Source organism: Hipposideros armiger, unplaced genomic scaffold, assembly GCF_001890085.2.
Source record: "Hipposideros armiger isolate ML-2016 unplaced genomic scaffold, ASM189008v1 scaffold_202, whole genome shotgun sequence".
NCBI lineage: Eukaryota > Metazoa > Chordata > Mammalia > Chiroptera > Hipposideridae > Hipposideros > Hipposideros armiger.
The window spans coordinates 1,482,149-1,504,227 of record NW_017731552.1 but is presented as its reverse complement, the minus strand read 5'-3'; the positions used below and the strand labels follow the sequence as shown (position 1 = coordinate 1,504,227).

Genomic DNA, 22,079 nt, shown 5'->3' with positions numbered 1-22,079 from the left:
AGGGGAAGGGGGCTCCGATTCAGCCACATCAGCAACGCCACAAATCTGTGTCTGTTCCATTTATTGCACGTTCCCGATGGCCGCGTATCCTGTGTCCTCGGCGCTGGCTGGGCGACACTGGACTCTAGCTCAGTGATGGGACGTAGGTCTACTGGCCAGCTCTCTGGTGTGGGACCCTGGGCCTTTGCCTCTACCCCTCAGTGTTGTCATCTGAGATCCGACTTCAGCATACTTGTAGTGCAAAGATTGCATGGGATTGTACATTCAAAAAGCCTGGTACTTAGGTTATGTCAGGGTCTGTCTCCCTTGGCACAGTGGACATTTGGGGCTTGGTCACTTTGTAAGGGGCCGTCCTGGTTACTGTGGGGTGCTGAGCATCTCTGGCCCCCATTCACTCAATGCCAGGAGAACCCTTCCCTAGTGGTGACAACCACAGATGTCCCCAACCGTTGCCCAGTATCCCCTGGGGGCAGAATCACCTCCGAGTGAAAACCACTGAGTTAGCTGGTTTCATCCCAAACACTTATTTTCCTGCCTTTTGCTTAAATGAGTCACTGAGGTTCCCCAAACAGGGCTGTTAATGTGGCAAGAAGCAAATCTCTTTTTGTACCTAGTGATGCTAGGCTAGTATTAGGAAATGCCCTGAGTCAGGTGCTGTTCTGAGCACCTGGTGGATGTTAGCCCCATCCTCTTCTCAACCCTCTGGGGTAGCTGCTATTAATCTCCCCATTTTACACATGGGGAAACTGAGGCAGGTAAAAAAATAATTTGCTCAAAGTCTCCCGATCAATAAGTGTTGGACCTGAGCCTCAGACTCAGGAGGGTTGGGTCCGGAGCCTATGAAGGTCTGGCAAGCAAGTCAGGGTTCTTGTCTTTCTGCATGTACCCTGACTTGCTGGAGGAGCTTGGCTGACTGGCTTCCCCTCTCTGCCCATTATTGCTCCCCTCTGCAAAACAGTATGTATTAGTTAGCTATTGCCGCATAACAAGTTAACACTAATTTACTGGCTTTAAACATGTTTTCCCACGTTACTTCATAAAGTCAATTATGATGTAATTAGAGGGCTATTTATTCATCACAGGCAGCATCCATTCTGCTCTTTCACATTCATCTCTGTTCTGACAGATGAGAGAGTGCAAACTTTTCTTAATAAAAAGAATAATGTCAGTGGCCCAGGGGAAATCCCTTCTATATTAAAGGATGGGGTGAGAAGATGGAGGGTCGTCTCCTTTGCAAAGTCCATGACTCACAAAGCCTAAAATTCTTACTCTGATCCTTTACAGGAAAAGCTTGCCAGCCTCTGCTTGGGACCACCATACTGTACTTCCTGTTACATCTTACTGCTTACTTAAATATTTGTCCCACTATTTAAAAGCTGTGATGTGTTTTGCTACAGTAACTATTACGTTGTCATTAAAGTCATGACGTATTTTTTTCTGTTTTTCATTGCAAAAATGCGTCATGACTTTTCCAACAACCCAATATAAACATTGAGCCACACATACAAGGTCTGACAATTAAGTTTGTGAACTCATCCTAGAAAAAGTGCTACATATCTCATTGCTGAATATCACTACAGTCATCTTCGAAGTACTCCCCTTGGGAAGCTAAGCATCGATGCCAGCACCTAGTCCACCCTTCAAAGCAATTCTGGAACTTTTTCTGGAATGGCCATTAGAGCTGTCGTATTACCCTTGATGTCCTGAATGTCATCCAAATGTCTTCCTTTCAATATTTCCATCTTTGGGTATAGAAAGAAATCATTGGGGGCCAGATCAGTTGAGTAGGGGAATGTTCCAATACAGTTCTTTGTTTATTTATTTTTTAAATATTTTATTGGGGAATTGAGGGAGGGGAACAGCACTGGGGAATTGGGGGAGGGGAACAGACAAGTTGCTGTCATTTTGTTCTTCAGTCTAGTTGTGGAGGAGTTGCTTCACTGGCTCATGTTGGTATTATCATTGCACTCTTTCTGGGTGAGGCAGATTGGTCACTGGCCTCTGGACAGCCACTCATGGCGGCTCTTGGCAACTCACACCGGCTGCCAGCCACTCACACTGGCTGCCAGCCACACACGGTAGCTTATGGCAGCGCACTGTAGCAGGGGCTGCAGCCTACGCCGTCACCGGCAGCCCAGCTCCAGGTTGAGCTGTTGTTCACCATCTTAGCTGTAGAGGGCAGTGTCACTGGCCCTTATGTGGGATCCAAACCGGGGCCCTGCTGCTCAGAGCTGGCGTCCCAAGCCAGCTCTTAACAAACGCGCCACTCGGCTGGCCCACAGTTCTTTGTTTACTGGCTAAAAACTCCCTCACAGACCATGTCATGTGAGTTGGTGCATTGTCGTGATGCAAGAGCCATGAATTGTTGGCGAAAAGTTCAGGTCGTCTAACTTTTTCATGCAGCCTTTTCAGCACTTCCAAATAGTGAACTTGGTTAACTGTTTGTCCAGTTGGTACAAATTAATAATGAATAATCCCTCTGATATCAAAAAAGGTTAGCAATATCATTACAACAAATTCGCGAACTTAATTGTCCGACCTCATATAATACTAGGGCTAAGGGTGTGGGCACATCTCCAGCAGTAGATATCAATGGCAATGTTGGAGAACAGGGAAGCAAATGCTTGATGCTAGAGTGATGGGATGGAACAGCATGATGTCTGTCCCCAACTGAGGCACAGAGGTGAGAGGGGGACTTTGGCTTACCTCACAGGCCCGCTCGAAAGCTGAAATGATCTTCTGTGTTTTCTCATTAGTGAGGGCAGGGTGATGTCACTTTCTCCTGAGGGCTCTGGGTCTGATGGGCAAGGATTTACAAAGCCTCACTGAAACAGCAACATGGGACACCTCCCCTCTGTTCTAGCAGCCCCATTCCTGGGACTACACCCAAGCTAAATATGAGTGGGTGTCCACACAAAGACTTGCCTCCAAATGTTCACAGCAGCTTTATTTCTAACAGCCCTCAACTGAAACACAAGCCAAATGTACATTCAGAAGAGAACAGATAAGCAAATTGGGGCAGATTCACTGTGGAATATTATACAGCAAGGAACAAGGCTAAATTACCGATATTCATAACCACATGGATGAAACTCACAGGGTATGATACTGAGTGAAAGAAGCCAGACACAAAAGAATCCAGTGCCGGCCGAGTGGCGCGTTGGTTAAGAGCTGGCTTGGGACGCCAGAGGGCCCCGGTTCGGATCCCACATATGAGGGCCAGTGACACTGCCCTCTACAGCTAAGATGCTGAACAACAGCTCAACCTGGAGCTGGGCTGCCGTGAGTCGCCTGCGATGGTGTAGGCTGCAGCCCCTGCTACAGTGGGTTGCCATGGGCTACCATGTGTAGCCACCAGCCAGCGTGAGTGGCCGTCCAGAAGCCGGCAACTGATCTGCCTTGCCCTGGAAGAGCGCAATGATGGTGTCAACTTGGGCCAGTGAAGCAACGTCCTCCACAACTAGACTGAAGAACAAAAGGGCAGCAACTTGTCTGTTTCCCTTCCCCCAATTCCCCAGCGCTGTTCCCATCCCCCATTCCCCAATTTAAAAAAAAAACTTAAAAAAAAATCCATACTCTGGTTCCATTTCAATGAAGTTTCAAGACAGGTGAAACTAAACTATGATGAGAGAAACTATAAATAGTAGTTGCCTAGTGAGTAATAATGGAGAAGGGGCCGACAGGGACTGCTGGGGGCTGAAAATGACCTATATGTTGATCTGGCTGTTGGCTACAGGGTGTGTGTATATATGCAAAAGTCCACTGAGCTGTTCATTTAAGATTTATATACTTTAGGCCCTGTAATTATACTTCAAACATAAATTAAGAAAGTGAAAGTAACATTTGGTGGTGGGTAGGGAAATGAGCCCTGTTGTTCACTTCCGGTGGGAGCACAGAGAAAACTGATTTGGAGAACAATAGGCATTATTTAGTAAGAGCAAGAATGTATCTTCTCCACGTTGGAGAAGCCCCAGAAGTTCCCCTTCTCGACAGCTTCCCTACAGAAACCCTGTCAACAGGTGCTATTATCTCCATGTTACAAAGAAAAACTGAGGCACATCTCACAGGGCTTGCCCTCAGCCCCACCTCACAGCTAGTAGGTGTCAAAGTAAGTATTTCAACCCAGCACTCAAACTTTCCCCCCTGCATTGTGTTAACTACTGCCTTGTAAGGTAGTGATGCCTGTTTTTGGGGAATAGTGAAAGCAACCAGCCTGTCCAATGACAGGGGACTTAATAAATTATGATACAGCGATGCTTACTGAGATCATAACACACTTAGAAAGAAAAAGGTTGAGCTACATATATTGAATTAGAAAAATGTTAGAGATGACTGAATAAAGCTAAATATTGATTCTATCTATGTCTGGAGTCGGTGAACTACAGCCACTGTCTGGCCTGCTGTCTGATTTTGTACATAAAGCTTTATTGACACACAGCCACCCTCATTTATTGATGTAACACCTGTGACTGCTTTCAAGCTACAATGGTAGCATGGAGTAGTGTAACATAGATGGTTTAGCCAGTAACACGACAGTATTTACTATCTGGTCCTTTACAGAAAAATGTTTGCTGACTTCTGGCGGATGTGAATTAAAAAGCCAAACCAGGGCCAGCTAAGTGGGGCATTGGTTAAGAGTTGGCTTGGGACGCCAGCTCTGAGCAGCAGGGCCCCAGTTCAGATTCCTTAGGAGGGCCAGTGACGCTGCACCCTCTACAGCTAAGATGGTGAACAACAGCTCGACCTGGAGCTGGGCTGCCATGAGTCGCCGGTGACAGTGTAAGCTGCAGTGAAGCTGCAGTGGGCTGCCATAAGCTACCATGAGTGGCTGGCAGCCGGCATGAGGGATGGCAGCCAGAGTGAGCTGCCAAGAGCCACCATGAGAGGCTGTCCAATGGCCGGCGACCGATCTGCCTCAGCCAGAAAGAGCGCAATGATAATACCAACATAGGCCAGTGAACCAACGTCCTCCACAACTAGGCTGAAGAACAAAAAGACAGCAACTTGTCTGTTCCTTCCCCGATTCTCCAGTGCTGTTCCCCTCCCCCAATTCCCCAATAAAATCTTAAAAAAAAAAAAAAGCCAAACCAGACTGAAGAATGCTAAATAGCACATTCCTGGATACATGTATACGTGTGCAGAACTGAAGGAATGGACACCCAAGTGGAGGGCCCCCTCCCTGGAGCAAGAGGGAGAGAAGTTGGATAGGAATGAGGACCTCAAGTGGAACGTTGTCTTTCTTTCACTGAAGAAGGGAGGTGGACAAGCACACCTGTCTGCAGGTGGTTAGACTTATCCATCTGCAGCCCAGGGTTTCCCCTGGAAGCCAGGGTGCTCCAGCCCTGTTACTTCCTCTGAGTCTCAGTTTTCTCACCTATAAAATGGATACATTCAAATCTACCTGGAAAGGTTAAGACGTGGATCAGATGAGCGCCCAAGGTGTGTTTGGCATGAGGACAGGCACCAAAAATTGGTGATGGTGGGACAGGGGGAAGAGAGGCATGGGAAGATGGGTTTAATGCCCTCTTCCCCTCCAGCTCCAGAGGCCCCAAAGGCAGGGATCACTTGTTTCTTCCTTTCTGATGTATCCCCAGAGCCTAGATATGCCTGGCACACAGTAGGAACTCAATAAAATGTTTCCCTCACTGGAGACAGGCACTAAATAAGTAAGGGCCCCACAAGGTGCATCCATATAATTTCCATTTGCTTCTCCCCCCCATGAACCTTTAAGTGAACTTTGGCCTATGATACATGATCCTCTTGGGGGACCTGATGATGGAATTCAGGGTGTTCATTAACTGATGGGAAAACACACATATCTTTATTTTCACTGACTCTAACCAATATTTATCATTTCCTTAATTATGAACAAAGGCAACGGCAGGACTTGTGACTTTGTCCCCAATTGAAAATCACAGGTATTTTCATATCAAATCCCATTGCTGCAGATGGCTCGAAATACAGCTGACACTCATCACGACTACAAAACCACTGTGGTTATTAGCTCTTGTTACTTAGTATGGTGATAAAGGTACATCACTAAGTGTAGTTTGTTTTGTTCGGTATAGATCTATTTCACAAGTACTTTTTTTTTTTTTTAGCTGCGCCATCCTGCCACCTGTTGGCAGCTCAGCGGCTGCTCAGCTCGTGTCGGGACTCGAACCACTGTTGCTCAGAGCTCAAACTCTTGAGCGAGCTCTTAACCAACTGAGCCACTCAGCCAGCCCCACAAGTACTTTTTAAATGATTGTCTTACAAGTATTTTTTTTTAGTTTTTAAAATTGTGGTAAAACATACTTAACATAAAACTTACCATCTCAACTATTTTTAGATGCACAATTCAGTGGCATTAAGTACACTCACATTGTTGTGCAGCCATCCCCACCAATCATCTCCAGAACTTTCTCATCTTCTCAAACTGAAACTCTGTCCCTAGTAAACACTCACTCTCCTCCCCCAGCCCCTGGCACCACCATCTACTTCCTGTCTCTATGAGTCTGACTCCTCTGGGGACCTCATATAAGGGGAATCACACAGTATTTGTTTGTCCTTTTGTGACTGGCTTATTTCACTGAGCATCATGTCCTCCAGGCTCATCTATTAATATCGGGTAGCATGTGTCAGGATTTCCTTCCTTTTTTTGTTTTTTTTTTAGCTGAGCCATCCTGCCACCGGTTGACAGCTCAGCAGCAGCTCAGCTCAGGCCGTGAATCAAACCGGGGACCCTGTTGCTCAGAGCTCAAACTCTTGAGCGAGCTCTTAACCAACTGAGCCACTGAGCTGGCCCTTTCCTTCCTTTTTAAGGCTGAACAATACATAGTCCATTGAATCAATATACCATACTTTGTTGATTCATTCATCCAATGATGGATCACTAATTTGTTTAAAATGTATATTTTAATAAATGCATTTCAACATAATGTCCTTGTTACCTCCTTGTATTTTGTTTTATGCATCTAGAAATGGTATTTTGATAAAAGGCTCCTCTATTCTCCAGGTTGACAAAAGGCCAGATAAAGGCATTAATAATTTCGTAGGCCCCTTCCTCCATTAAAAAATAAATAAAAATTACATTTACAACTTCATTGTTATAAAAATAAACATAATCCAGGCTGAATTCTACCTTTTTTTTTTCTGATTTTAAAAGATATGAAACATTTTCGTGGGCCCCTGACAGTATGACGGGCGCTGGGTACTGTGTCCCACGGATGTGTCCACTCTGGGTACAGGACCCCCAAAAGGTTAGGACCCCTGTGAATTCTAAAACGTCGTGTTTGCAGCTTCAAGATATGCCATCTTGCTGCCCCTCTTCCAACCACATGGGTTTCCGCAAATTCCCCTTGGGTAGCCACGATTTCTCTTCCTCCCAATTTCGGGTGTCTCCCCCATTATCCCAGGCTTGTTCTCGTTCCTGGACAGAACTGATTATAATGGAGATTATCTAATTTTAAATTGTGGTTCCTTTCTCACTAGACTGTGCCCCCGACTCCGCCCTCCCCTCACCCCCTTCCGGGCAGAGCTTTGTCCCTCTTGTCCCCTGTTGTGGTCCCCAGAGCGCGCACGGGAGGTGCCTACACTTGCTGTCTGGGGCGGTGTGCGGAGCGGAGGAGGGTGGCGCTGCGGGAAGCCTCGGGGACTTTCCCCGTCCCGCTGGGAAAGCGTGACCTCATCTCCCTTCTCTCCTCCCCGCCGGGCCGCGGAAGAGGCAGGCGGAGGCCTTGGGGGCGGGTCCGCTCGCGCGCCTTCCGCGCTCGGTCCTCGGCGGGCACCGCCGCTAGGCTATCTGGCCACAAACCTCCGACCCGAGGACGCGAGAGGCTCGGCGGGCCAACCCCGGAATCCAGGTAAGTGTAGAAGCGTCCAGGGCCGGCTGGGGAGGGGCGCCTGCAGGTAGCCGGGCGCCCACGGCTCCTCGCCAGGGTTCCAGGCCAGCTGCCTCGGCCGCCACAGCTTATGGCATCCGTGCGCGGCGTTTTCGGTCCCGCTCTCAGGGCTCCAGCTCCCCTCCACGGTGACCCAGGTCCTCCCAACACCCCACCCCCGATTGCTCCCATACGTCGAATTGCTCTCCTACACCCCAAATTCCGCTCCAACACCCGGAACTCCTTTCCAGTCCCCCATATCTCCCCCAACCTCCCCCATTTCTTCCCAACCTCCCCCCATTTCTCCCACATGTTTTTGATTCCTTCCCAAGTCTGGGAGCTTTCTCTGCCCTAGGAGCGCCGCCCCACTGCCCGCGCTGCCTCTCCCCTCAGCGCCTTCCGTGCACTGAATCCCCACCTTTCTCAGAGGCCCCTGGGAGCCGCTTTTATGGTAGGAACACGCTTCCCTCAGTCTGCCCTGGATCAGCTGAGATCGGGGCCTTCCGGGAATCGCCAGTCCCCTACCCTCCATCCCTTTCCGTGGAGCATGGGATTGGTATCAGGAGCTGCCCAGTACTGGCACTGGCACCACTCAGAGCCCAGGTGGCCCCAGGCGATCAGCAGGGCACACCCTCCCCGCTCTGCCCGTTTTTTCCCTCTCCCTGTGGCTATGGCAGGGATAAGGGAAGGGGGCACCACAGTGTGCCTGGGGCAGGCTGGAGGTCTGGGGGGTGGGTTCCAGAGTTTCTGTGGGTGGGTGGAGCAGGCTTCCAAAACTTTCTGAGCCTCCGTTTATTTCTCTGATTAAGGGGCATTCATTCATTCTTCAACAAACGTTTATAGGGCACCTGTTGTATGCCAGGAGACACTGTTCAGTATGCTGGGCATACAGTAGGGACCAAGTAGTGCCCACAGCCAAAACAATAAGCAAAACTGTGAACGGTCACAGTTATGTGCACCAAAAGCAGAGGGCAGGTATCCCGTAGGTTCCCCACTGGCTTGGCAGGATTCCTGGGATCCAGGCGTGGGAAGAGGCCTGCACATAGCAGGTGCTCAATAAACATTTGTTGAATAAATGCCCCTTCAGTTTCCTATACATTTTTCAGAGGCAGTCTGGCTATGTTTTATTTTCCAGGTCTTGTTATAACATTTCTTTCTGTCTTTTTTTTTTTTTTAATTAAAGTGTATTGGAGTGACAATTGTTAGCAAAGTTACATAGATTTCAGGTGTACAATTCTAAAATACATCATCTATATAGCACATTGTGTGTTCACCACCCGGAGTCAGTTCTCTTTCCATCACCATATATTTGACCCCCTTTACCCTCATCTACCACCCCCCTCCACCCTTACCCTCTGGTAACCACTAAACTATTGTATGTGTCTATGAGTTTTTGTTTTCTTCATTTGTTTGTCTTGTTCCTTTGTTGTTTTCAGTTTTATATACCACATATCAGTGAAGTCATATGGTTCTCCACTTTTTCCGTCTGACTTATTTCGCTTAGCATAATAATCTCAAGATCCATCCATGTTGTTGCAAATGGCACTATTTCATCTTTTCTAATGGCAGAATAGTCTTCCAAGTAACATTTCTTTATTAGCCAAAAGCAGTGAATTGCACCTCTCCTATGTGTCAGTCCTGGTGGGAGCAGATTAGCCTTATTGTCTTGCTGGGGAGAGAAGGTTCAGGCAGAAAACATTTTCTGAGCACTTACTATGTGCCAGGTGCTGTCCTGTCCAGTTGTTGATGTATTCAGTTAATAAGTATTTATTAAGTACCTAATGTATGCCAGTCACCAGAGATACAGCTGTGAACAACAGACAAAAATTCCTGTGTTAGTGGTGCTTACTGAAGTAGGAAGCAAAGCATATTCAACCAAGAAAACAAGTAAAATCGATAGTGTCAGGTGGTGTAAATTTGAAAGGAGAAAATAAAAAAAAGCAGGAAGTGTGAAGGAATAGAATTCAGTGTTAAGCAGGGTAGCCAACGTCTGACCTTGATGAGGAAGTGACATTTGAACTGAGAGCCAAAGGAGGCGAGGGAGTGAGGCAGCCAGCTGTTTGGATATCTGGGGGTATTCTAGGCTGAGGGAACAGCTGGTTCAAAAGCCCTGAGGCAGGATCCAGCCTGGAGTGTTTAGGAAAGTGGTGTTTAAGGAATGTGTGGCTGGATCAGAGGGAGTGAGGGGGAAATGGGAGGAGGTGAGGGCAGGGAGGTGATGGAAGGCAGCACAGGGAAGAACTGATCAAATGAATCATGCTTAAAACAACCCTTGATTACTCCCTTCTGACCCCAAACCAGCTCCTCCCACATCATCCCAGTCTCAAACATTCAAGCCAAAAGCCCAAGTGCCCTCCTTGCCTACTCCTGCTCCCCTTGTCTCCAAATTATCCACAAATCCAACCATTTCCGTCCTTCAAGATCACCACCTGATCCAGCCCCCATCGTTGCCTGAACCAGACACCTCCACCTTGGTCCCCAGCACCCCTGCTGCAGTCCTTGCCCTCAATAGTCTATCCTCCCTGCAGTAGCCTCTCTGGCCTGTGAGCCTGAATAAGGTCCCCCCACCCCTCTGCACACAGCCCTCAGGGCTCCCACCTCCCTCTGGGTAGAAGCCCAAATCCTCCCTACAGCCCACAAAATCCTGCACGACCTGCTCAGTCACCTCCCTGCCCTCCCCTCCTCCCTCTCTCCACCTCACTCACTCTGCTCCAGCCACAGGGGGGCTCCTCTCTGTTCCTCCAACACACCAGGTATGGTCCTGCCTCAGGGCCTTTACACATGCTGTTTCTTCTGAATTACGTATATTATATATAATATATATGTCATACCCACTACACTGTCAGCTCCAAGAGGGAAGAATCTATTTGTTTTCTTCTTCTTTCTGTCCTGGTATGTTCAGTGGTGCATATTATATGACAGAAGCTGAAAAATTACTTCTTGAATGAATACTATGTATGTATCCTTTCCTTTTCCTCACACACACTTCATTTATTTATTATGTAACAAATAGGTTTAGAGTTTTTCCTCCAGGGATGGCACACTGGCCCACTTTTTTTTCTTTTTCTTTTTTTTTTTTTTAAGCTCACAAGGTCTCTTAAAATTATTTGAATTGATTGCCAACTTGGCAAAACATAGCAGCTTCCTGAAAATCTGAATTTCTGGCTTGTCTTCAAATTTTAGCAAATGTAGTTCCGCTGAGCCCATTTTCTCTCACGGCAACACCCGCAAGTCAAGTCCACTGCATTCAGACAGGTCCAAGGTGATTTTTATTTTTATTTTTTAACTTTATTGGGGAACAATGTGCTTTTCCCAGGACCCATCAGCTCCAAGTCAAGTTGTTGTCCTTCAGTGTTAGTTGTGGAGGGCGCAGCTCAGCTCCAAGTCCAGTCGCCGTTTTCAATCTAGCTTCTGGGGGAACAGCCCACTATCCCATGCAGGAGTCAAACCGGCAACCTTGTTAAGAGCACGCATGCTCTAACCAACTGAGCCATCCGGCCGTCCACCGGCAGCTCAGCTCAAGTCATTGTCTTCAATCTAGTTGCGGGGGGCGAAGCTCACTGGCCATTATAAGAATCGAACTGGCAACCCTTTTGCTCAGAGCTCATGCTCTAACCAACTGAGCCATCTGGCCACCCCTGATTTTGGTTTTGAGGCCCCCCTCACTTGGGGTAAAAACCCAAGTCCTCCCGAGGCCCACATGACCCTGCACTACCTGTCCCAGTCCTCTCACTGCCCTCCTCTCTTCCTTCTTTCCCTCCTGCTCACTCTGCTCCAGCCAAACTGGCCTCTCACTGTTCCTCCAACATGTCTGGCCTGGTCCTGCCCCAGGACCTTTGCACGGGCTCTTCCCTCTTCCTGGAACTCTCTTCCCTCAGATGACCCCATGGGTCACTGTCTCCCCATTTTTATGTCTTGTTGCAATCTCTCTTCTCATTGAGGCATTCCGCAACCATGCACAGTGTTTAAAACTACAAAGTCCCGATTCTGGGTGTTCATGACCCTACTTCTCCCTGTTATGTTTCTCGGTGGCATTTATCACTAGCTGATATACTGAGAGTTTCACTCATTTATTGTTGATTGTCCCCTGCACTAGGAAGTCAGCTCCATTGTTTGGGTCTCTGCTCTCTCCTGATCAGCATTTCATCATGTCAGGCCGCCTCCATTTTTGAAACAGCCAGACAGCCACTGACCTCCTTACATCCTTCCCCCACCACGCCACACATCCCCACTCCTATTGTCTGCTCAGTGACACCCCCTCACACCTGCACTGCTGAACACCAGTTCCCCCCAGTGCTCTCTCTGCCCTGTGTCTGGCTGTCTTGGAATCACCAACCCTGGGGCCCCAGTGGGCCACGTGACATCTGCTCAAAATGAAACTTTTTAAAATCCTGAATCATTTATACAATGAGGTCTGTGATTTATCAGCAAAGGGGGATTGATTAATGAATCAGCTCTTGGTCTAGACCGGGGTCCCTCAGCCTCAGCACCTGGCACATTTGGGGCCGGATCACCCTGTCGCAGGGCCATGCTGGGCACTGTCGTGTGTGGAGCAGCATCCCTGGCCTCCACCCACTCAATGCCAGGGGCACCGTTCCCTGCAGTCATGACAACCAAAAATGTCCCCAGATATTACCCAGTGTCCCCTGGGAGGACAGAGTGGCTCCCAGTTGAGAAGCACTGCTCTAGGCTATAAGGTCTCAGCACAGGTGGGTACTAGGATGGAGCAGGCAAAATGCCTCGGCGAGCCAAGGGGCAGATACCTTGTCCTCACCCCCCTAGAAGGGACCTATGTTTTTCCCAAGTCTGAATATGACATGCTTTGAGCATGTGGTGACTTAAATTATGGGGTTTGGGATACCCTCCCTAATGTCTTTGTTATATGCCCTTGGAAAGGCCTTCTCTCTGTGCCTGTTTTCTCTCCACAACATTGGGAGAATACAAGTACCTCATTCATTCATTCAACAAGTATTTGTTAGGTACCTGTCCTGTGGCTCAATGACCCCCACAGTACTCAGGAGAGACTCAGCCCATACCCTCTGATGCCCATTGGTCAGAAGGCAGATAGTAAATGTGAAAGGTTTAACACACAAGAAAAGTTTGCCCAGTGGCAAATTCTGTTGTGGGGGGAATAGGGTGGTATGGGAGAGACAGACTGGTATGGGGAGCTGAGGTGGTCGTGGAGGGCTCCCTGGAGGCCATGCCATTGTACCTGAGAGCTGAGTGGTGGGAGTAAGATCACCCAGGCAAAAGGTCTGGGGATAAGGCACTCTAAGCAGAGGGAACAGCGCCTGCAGAGAGCCTGAAGTGGAATCAGCGTGGCAGTTTTTGAGAAATGGAGTGAAGAGGAAATAGCCTCCAATGGCCTGGCAGCGCTGTTAGACATAGAGCCGGCACTTGGTGATGGTTAGCATACCCTATTAACAATGCCACTTATATCAGTTAGCTTATATCAGAAGCCAGAACTTCGTGGCTTAAAATCAGCAAACATTTATGATTGCAACCAGTTTCTGAGTGTCAGGAGCCTGGGGCCATGTAGGTGGGGGGTTCTGAATCAGAGTCTCTCATAAGGTCAAAGTCAAGCTGCCAGCTGGAGCCTTTTCATCTGAAGACTCGACAAGGGCTGGAGTCAGTGGGACTCCAAGCTGGCTCCCTCACGTGGCTGGTAGTGGGAGGCCACAGTTGCTCACCATGTGGGCGTCTCCAGAGGGCTGGTCACAGCATGGCGTCCCCCCAGCAGCGTGACAGAGAAAGAGAGTGACCAAGAAGAAAGCCAGTGTGTTTTATAACCTAATGTGACGAGAGACACCCCATCACTTCTGCCATATTCTGTCAATCACTGAGATCAACTCTGGCACAATGTTGGAAGGACTACCCAAGCCCGTGAATACTAGGGTATGGGGGTCATCGGGGCCATCTAGGAGGCTGACTACTTCCCTTTTAAGGGAAGTCAGTATTGAGCACTTACTGACTTTCAGTCATTGGACTCAGAACTTTGCATATGCTAACACAACTCAGTTCCTTGAAACAATCTCATAAGTGGGCTTATTATGATCCTAATAGGCAGTGTACTCTTGTGGTTAGGCACACAGTCTCTGGAGCCAAACTGCTTGGGTTCAAATCCCAGCTCTGTCACTCACTGGCTGTGTGACTTTGGGCAAAAGTGACTGCACCTTTTTTTTTTTTTTTAGCTGAGCCATCCTGCCACCTGTTGGCAGCTCAGCAACAGCTCAGCTCAGGCCAGGAATCGAACCAGCGACCCTGTTGTTCAGAGCTCACACTCTTGCGCGAGCTCTTAACCAACTAAGCCACTCAGCTGGCCCCAACTTCACCTTTCTGATTCACTTTCTTCATCTGCAAATGGGAAAAATAGTAATGTCTACCACCTGGGTGACACCAGGCAAGCAAGCGTTGGCTGCTGTCCTCTGGCAGAGGAGGAAACAAAGGTTGGGGGAGGTGACACATCTTGCCTAAGGTCCCCCTGATATGATAGGTCACGGTGACCTTTGAGGGCAGACAGGCAGGCAGGGGTGTCTGGGCTGCCTTCCAGGGCTGCCCCGTTTCTGGTGCTAACTGTTGTTCCTGCTTTCCACAGGTCTGCTCTGGTAGTTCCCATGAGACCTGGTACAGTGAGCGGGTAGGGGACGCCGGCTGTGCAGGAGAGCAGGTGGTGTGGAACATGCCTCCACCAGCCAGTGCTTCTCCCGACTCCATCGGAGGCTATACCCACCGATGCCCATGGCCTGCCCGGGCCCGTCTCTCTCCAGCGCCTTTGACATTCTACATGCGGCAGGCCACGACAAGCTCCTGTATCTTAAGCACAAGTTGAAGACCCTGCACCCGGGCTGCCGGGGGGCACACCTCCTACACACGATGGTGCTCCTGACGCTGGGCCAGGAGACCGAGGCCAGGATCTCTCTGGAGGCCCTGAAGGTGGATGCGGTGGCCAGGCTTGTGGCCCGCCAGTGGGCCGGCATGGACAGCAGTGCCAGTGCCCCGGAGGAGACCCCAGATGTGTCCTGGGCCATTGCCCGGGTGTACCACCTGCTTGCCGAGGAGAAGCTGTGCCCGGCCCCAGTGCGGGACGAGGCTTACCGGGCAGCCCTCCAGGCTTCTAGCTTGAGGGAGGACCCCCAGCTTGGGGAGCTCCAAGAGGAGGCCCGGGACCGGTGTGGGTGGGACATCGTTGGGGACCCAGGGGTCTTCCAGCCCCTCCACTCTGATCTGGACTGCCTCCCGCTGTCCTCTGGGACCCGCAGTCTTCCTCAGCCCATTGAGAATCCCTTGGGCTGGAGCAGAGGGTGCTCCCTGAGATCCACTGGCAGCCCAGCCTCCCTGGCCAGCAACTTGGAAATTAGCCATTCGCCCACCATGGCCCTCCTCAGCTCGCACCGTAGCCCCCATGGGCCCAGCAAGCTGTGTGATGAGCCTCCGGTCAGCCCAGTGCCCGAGCCTGTCCCCATGGGCTGCCAGGAGCCTGAGGAGATGAGCTGGCCTCCATCGGGGGCGATTGCTGACACCCCAGTGCCACCAAACAGCCCAGGCCCCAGGCTTCCTGAGGTGGCCCTAGATGCAAGCCCTGCTGGCCTGCCTGACTCCTCCGAAGCTCCAGACATCAGCACCCACTACCCAGTGGAATGCACAGAAGTGTCACCAGCCCCCAAATCTCTACCCTCACCCTCCAGAAATCCCTGCCCTGTCAAGGACCAGATGCCACTACAACCTCCCATAGAAGACACCACTTCCTCAACAGCCCAGCCAAGCCCACCGACTCCCTCAGCCCCGAAGACATCCTCTCCCAATCCCTCTCCATCTACCCCTTTGGCTCACCCAGCTTCATCGAGCCCATGTCCCCCTTCTCCTGAGTTAGAGTCATCGGAGCAGAAATTCTATAACTTTGTGGTCTTGCACTCCAGGGAGGATGAGCACATTGCCCTGCGTGTCCGGGAGAAGCTCGAATCTCTGGGTGTGCCCAATGGGGCCACCTTCTGCGAGGATTTCCAGGTGCCCGGGCGTGGTGAGCTGTGCTGCCTGCAAGACGCCATAGACCACTCGGCCTTCACCATCCTGCTGCTCACTGCCAACTTTGACCGTCGCCTGTGCCTGCACCAAGTGAACCAGTCGCTGATGAACAGCCTCACGCAGCCCGGGCGGCAAGACTGCGTGATCCCTTTCCTGCCCCTGGAGAGTTCCCAGGCCCAGGTTAGCCCCTACACGTCCAGCCTGCTCAGAAGCCTGGTGTGGCTGGACGAGCACTCCCTAATCTTCGCCAGGAAGGTGGCCAACACCTTCAAGCCCCAGAAGCTGCGGGCCTGCAAGACCAACTGGAAGAAGGATCAGGATACTCGGGCCCTGCGGGAGCAGCACCAGCGCCTGGAGGGTGAGCGGCAGCAGGCAGCCGCGTGGAATGCCGCGTACTCAGCCTACCTTCAGAGCTACTTGTCCTGGCATGAGCAGATGGAGAACCTCCAGGCAGCTTTCAGGAGCCACACGACACTTGGGACTCAGGTGCCTTATGGGGGCCAAGGGCCCCTGGGAACCCAGCTACCCTTTTCTACCTGGCCTGGCCATCAGCCACCGTCCCTACCTCCATGGCTGGCTGGCAGCCACCCACCGGCCTTCCCACAACCACCGGCCTTCCCGCAGCCACCAGCCTTCCCTACGACCCCTCAGAGCACTGCGACCCCTCAGAGCCCTGGACTGCAGCCCCTCATTATCCACCATGCACAAATGGTGCAGCTGGGGCTCAACAACCATATGTGGAACCAGAAAGGGACCCAGGAGCCTGAGGACAAGACACAGGAAGCAGAATGACCAAATGACGCAGCCTGATAACCTTGACCTCAGACTCCCTTTGGGCTGGGCCTTGGAGACCCCCTATCTCCAAGGGAAGCAGTGGAACATGGGGTCACCTGCTATTTTCAGGGCATTGCTGGGGACACCTTCATGTCTTAGGAAATCGTGCAAAATGGGCCCCCAATGACTGTCCAGCTCTTGGGGAGGCCAGAATTGGACGTAGTGTTTACAAACTCTCTCTCTCTCTCTCTCTCTCTCTCTCTCTCTCTCTCTCACTGGATGGTGGTGGTGGGGAATCGGCTGGGGGATATTAGTACAGTATTTTAATTATAATAAATATTTATTGAACGCTTCTCTAATGCCGTTCTGTTGGAGACCTCTGCTCAGCAATTTGTTAAGATAAAAACACCGCTACTATTCCCAAAAAGGGGAACTGGAAGGGAGAAGCTCTCTTCTCCCCATGAATGGCATGAACCAGAAATTGCACACATTTGCTCATTCATTGGCCAGGATGGAGTCACATGGCTTCTCTGTAGCTATAAGGGAAATTGGAATATGCAGTCTTCCAATGGGCCACGTGCTTTGCTAAAAGTGAATCTAATACCGGAGGAGAGAAAAGACACTGGGCGGAGGGGAGGGGGGCGATGTCTCCCTTGATGCCCCCAGCAAGACTGGGCTCAGATCCCACCGTGAGATTTGGGGCTAGTGTCTTCACCTCTCTGAACCTCTGCTTTCTCATCTGAGCAGTAGGTTTATGATTCCAGTGTTTCAAGGTCGTCAGCAGATCCTACAGGATAACTCAAACACCAGGGACAATGTAAGGGCTCATTAACTGAGTATGCCCAGCAGGGAGGGGATTCATCTTATTTTGAGAATAGAATTAATGTTTGTTGAGCACTCACTATGTATCAATTCTGGAGTCTTTGAATATCTAAACATATTTTAATCTCCAAAAATTCCTCCCCCACTCCCCGCCCTGAGGTAGAAGCTTCTATGATTGGGCCCATTGTATAAATGAGGAAAATTGAGGCCCAAAGAGATGACTTCTGGTCCTGAGAGTCACAGGGATTGGAAGTGGGAGATTACAATTGAAGAAGCCAAACTTCCAAGGGAGAAAATGACGGCCCAAAAAGGGTGAATTTGAGCGGGCCAAGCCAGAGAGCTGAAGGCCCCCTCCACCCAACTGTCAGATTTGAACACGGACTTTGCATGCCCTTCCCTCCAGTGCCTCCTGCCCCAAGGGCAGGCCTGGTATGAGTCACCCAGGCTGTCACCACTTGCTATTTTAGTGGCTGACTCAGATTTTGTCAAGGCTCTGCTCTTGGCCTCCCAGCCATGATGAAGTGAAACCTGGGGAGGAAAGCCTGAGATTAGGCTCCAGCCATACTGAAATGAAGCCTGAGATTAGATTCTGGGATGGGGTGGGGCAGGGTAGGGTCCTGGACACAGAGGGTTTCGGCGACAAGAGCCAGCTGCAAATAACTGGACAGTGGCAGTGAACAGACCATTTGCTCATCTGACCAACATTTATTGAATGCCTTGCAGTATGCCAGGATTTTCCCAGGCACTGGGGTGCAATAGGGTTGGATGTGATTGTCCCTTGCTCTCTTCACTTGGAGGTGAAGAGAGGGAGTAGTGAATGAGTCATCAAATGAGGAAGCAAGATAATTTCAGAAAGTGAAGAGACTTTGGAAGGAATAAATAGGGCGAGCTGATGGGAGTGTCTCAGGAGGGAGAACTTTGGCCCAGGTGCCAGGGAGGGCCTCTCTGAGGAGGTGGTGTTGGAGCCAAGACCTGGAAGAAGAGAAGGAGCTGGTCATGGAAAGCACTGGGTGGGATAGGGTGGGGATGATCTGGGCAGAGGAAACAGCCAGTGCAAAGGTCCTGGGGTAAGACCATGTTTGTCCTGTTGGAGGAACACTAGAAGGTTCCTCCCATGCAGCTGGAAGGGAGTGAGGGAGGAGATGAGGGCAGGGAGCAGACACGGCAGGTTGTACAGGGCCTTGTGGGCCACATGGAAGACGGGCTTCCCCACCCATCCACCCAGGGAGGTGGGAGCCCTGCAGGGCTGGAGGCAGAGAAGGGATGGAACCTGACTCAGGTGCTTACAGGTGCCCTCTGGTGGCTGAGGTGGGGAAGACAGACTGGGGTGAGGCTGGGAGCTAGGGGACTAGGGCAGACAGGCTTATTTCATTCTCCCAACTGCGCCAGGAGCTGGAGATTATCATTGTCCTCAGTTTACAGATGAGAACATTGAGGCCCAGAGAGGTGAAGTCACTTATCCAAGGTCACACAGCGTGCAAGTAGCCCTCAGGCAGGAGAAGGAGCCAGGCATCTCTCTACTGGATTCTAGGGGTCGGCAAACTGTGGCTTGCAAGCCACATGCAGCTCTTTGGGTATGTTCCATCTCAAAAGTTTGCCAACCTCTGGAAGAGCCAATCCTGTCCCTCACAACAAGTTAAAAATTATTTGAGAGCCATAAATATATTTTTACATAATCATCATTATGTGAATAATATCTTTTAAAAATTTTATAAATGAAACTAAGATAGTTTTATTTTCATTTTCAATTTTACTTCAGAGCCATACGTATTGGGTTGTCGGAAAAGTCATGACGCATATTTGCGACAGATGGTACTAGTTCATTTTTGGAAGTTCTAGTCATTTGCATCTATGTTATTGCTGTCATTTGACAGCTGACAGTTCTAGCTTCATTCTAAAAAAAATTGAGCAATTTGGTTGAGTTTTGGAGATTTTACAACAAGTTGAAGATGGAAGACCAAACTGTGCGTTTTTGCCATATTTTACTGTTTTACTTCCATCAAGGGAAGAACGCGCGTCAAGCTTGTGAAAAGTTGCATAAAGTTTACGGTGGTAATGCTCTACAAGAACGTCAGAGCCAACGCTGGTTCACAAAATTCCGTGCTGGTGATTTTGATCTCAACGACGCTACTCAGTCAGGGAGGCCCACTGAGGTTGATGATGACAAAATAAAGGCATTGATTGAGTCAAACCCATGTTACTTGACACAAGAGATTGCAGAAACATTGACCATCCATCATTCAAGTGTTCATGACCACCTGAAGAAGCTGGGATACGTAAGCAAGCTCAATATTTGGGTTCCGCATGAACTCAAAGAGGTTCGTTTGACAGCATGTATAAACATCTGCAATATGCTCATTAAACATGAGGAAAATGATCCTTTTTTTGAAGCGACTGATAACTGGTGATAAAAAGTGGATTGTTTACAACAATGTGGTGTGCAAACGGTCTTGGTCCCAACGTGATGATTCACCTCAAATGACATCAAAAGCAGACATTCATCAGAGGAAGGTTATGCTCTCATTGTGGTGGGATTTTAAAGATGTGTTTTTTGAGCTCCTACCAAGGAAACAATCAATTAGAATGTGTAGTGTTGGCAATTGGACAGTTTGAAAGAATCCATCATCCAGAAACGCCCAGAGTTTGTTAATTGTAAAGGAATTGTGTTCCATCACGACAACGTGAGACCACACACAAGTTTGATCACCCGCAAAAACTATTGGAGCTTGGATGGGATGTGTTGCCACACCCACCATACTTGCCTGACCTTGCGCCATCAGACTTCCACTTGTTTCTCTGTCTTCAAAACTCCTTGTGTGGTATAACCTTCAATTCATATGAGGCTGTAAATCAGCACCTTGTTCAGTTTTTTGCAGATAAAGACAGGTCCTTCTATGAAAGAGGAATTATAAAGCTCACTGAAAGCTGGCAAAAGGTTATTGAACAAACAGGCAATATATCATTGATTGATCTTTGTTCTATTATATAAATAACTGACCTTTGAAAAACCATGACAAAATACTTCATGACTTTTCCGACAACCCAATACGTACCCAAAGAGCCACATGTGGCTCGCGAGCCACAGTTTGCTGACCCCTGGTGGCTCTTCCATCTCAGAAGTTTGCTGACCCCTGTTCTAGCCCATATGGAGACTGACCAGCCTGTTAATTCATTGCCTCAATTTTTATTTTATATATATATATTTAAGATTTTATTGGGGAACTGGGGGAGGGGAACAGCGCTGGGGAATCAGGGGAAGGGGAACAGACAAGTTGCTGTCCTTTTGTTCTTTAGTCTAGTTAGAGCAGTGAACTATGGGATGTGAGAAGTGTTCCTGGAGGTGGGCAGCTCATGACAAAAGCCTGCAGGGGAGGCCACATAGGATAGGGCAACTCTAGGAGGGGCCGAGTTGGGGGCTCAGCCACAGTTCCTGTTGCCCCAGCGCCCCCTGGTGGCCACAACCAGCTCAGAGGCCAGCCCAAACCACGTGCCCACGTGGGCCTAGGTGTTTCCTGGGCAAGTTCCCTGGCCACTCCGGGCCAAACAGCCTTAAAGATAAACTGTGAAATGTGAATAAATAACAGATGATTTGTTTTCAGAGGTCAATAGCTGTGTCCCTGCTTTCTGAGATAGATATTTTACAAACGGTCTCCCACCCTCTGGGCTCAGATTGGATACTGCTTTGTCCAATGTCACATAGTACATGCACGGCTGCAGCTAAGGCTGAGGCTCACTCAGCTTGGGTAGAGCTGGTCGGGGGGTGGGGGATGGGGGGGGCTGCATTTGAGTCTCACAAATCTACCTCTAGTACAGTCTGGTTGCCCCACTGCCTGGTGAGACACAGAAGAGATGACACCTCCCCCCAGCCTCCATCCTTCCCAACAGCCAATGTGGCACTGCATACAACCACACAATTGATAGATGCGTATTTAAAATTATTTTCTGTTCGACGGGGAATACATTTCCATGCTTCAAAAGTCAAACGTAACCAAAAAGGAAATGGGGTCAAGTTGCCGCCCCACCCCACGTTCCCCGTCCCCAGCCACCCAATTCTCCTTCCCAGAGACCCTAATGGGACTGATTTGTATCCCGTCCCCGCCCCTCCCCCCACAGTGTCCCGCCTGCAGCCGCCAGAGGGCGCCTGTGAGCACCCACATCAGGTACTGCCCCTCCCTCTGCCCACAACCCTCCCGGGCTCCCACCTCCCTCGGGGTAAAAGCCCAAGTCCTCCCCACAACCTACACATCCCTGCACAACCTACCCCATCCCCTCCTTGCCCTCTCCTCCTCCGTCTCCCCCCCTCATTCACTCTGCTCATCCACTACGGCCTCCTCTTTGATCCTCCACTACACCAGGCCTGCTGGTGCCCCAGGGCCTTTGAACAGGCTCTCTCTGCTTGGAATGCCCTTCCACCAGACACCTACATAGCTTCCTCCTCGAGATCTTTGCTTAAATGTCATCCTCTCAATGGGGGCTTCTCTGAACACCCCATTTAAAATTCATTTACGGGGCCGGCCGAGTGGCGCGATGGTTAAGAACTCGCTTGGGATGCCAGAGGGCCCCGGTTCGGATCCCACATATGAGGGCCAGTGACACTGC

The 22,079-nt window shown here is 49.9% G+C and overlaps 1 protein-coding gene across 1 annotated transcript; it reads left to right on the top strand.

Moving 5' to 3' along the window:
• Window positions 1-7,701: 7,701 nt before the first annotated feature.
• Window positions 7,702-17,016, top strand: TICAM1 (TIR domain containing adaptor molecule 1). Its single transcript, XM_019653344.1, has 2 exons — window positions 7,702-7,844; window positions 14,458-17,016. The coding sequence occupies exon 2, from the start codon at window positions 14,595-14,597 to the stop codon at window positions 16,674-16,676; it is 2,082 nt and encodes a 693-aa protein (XP_019508889.1). The 5' UTR covers window positions 7,702-7,844; window positions 14,458-14,594; the 3' UTR covers window positions 16,677-17,016.
• The last annotated feature ends 5,063 nt before the right edge of the window (window positions 17,017-22,079 follow it).

What these genes read in the sequence shown, in the direction of transcription:
- TICAM1 (XM_019653344.1), top strand. Translation starts at nt 14,595, where the DNA reads ATGCCCATGGCCTGCCCGGGCCCGTCTCTCTCCAGCGCCTTTGACATT.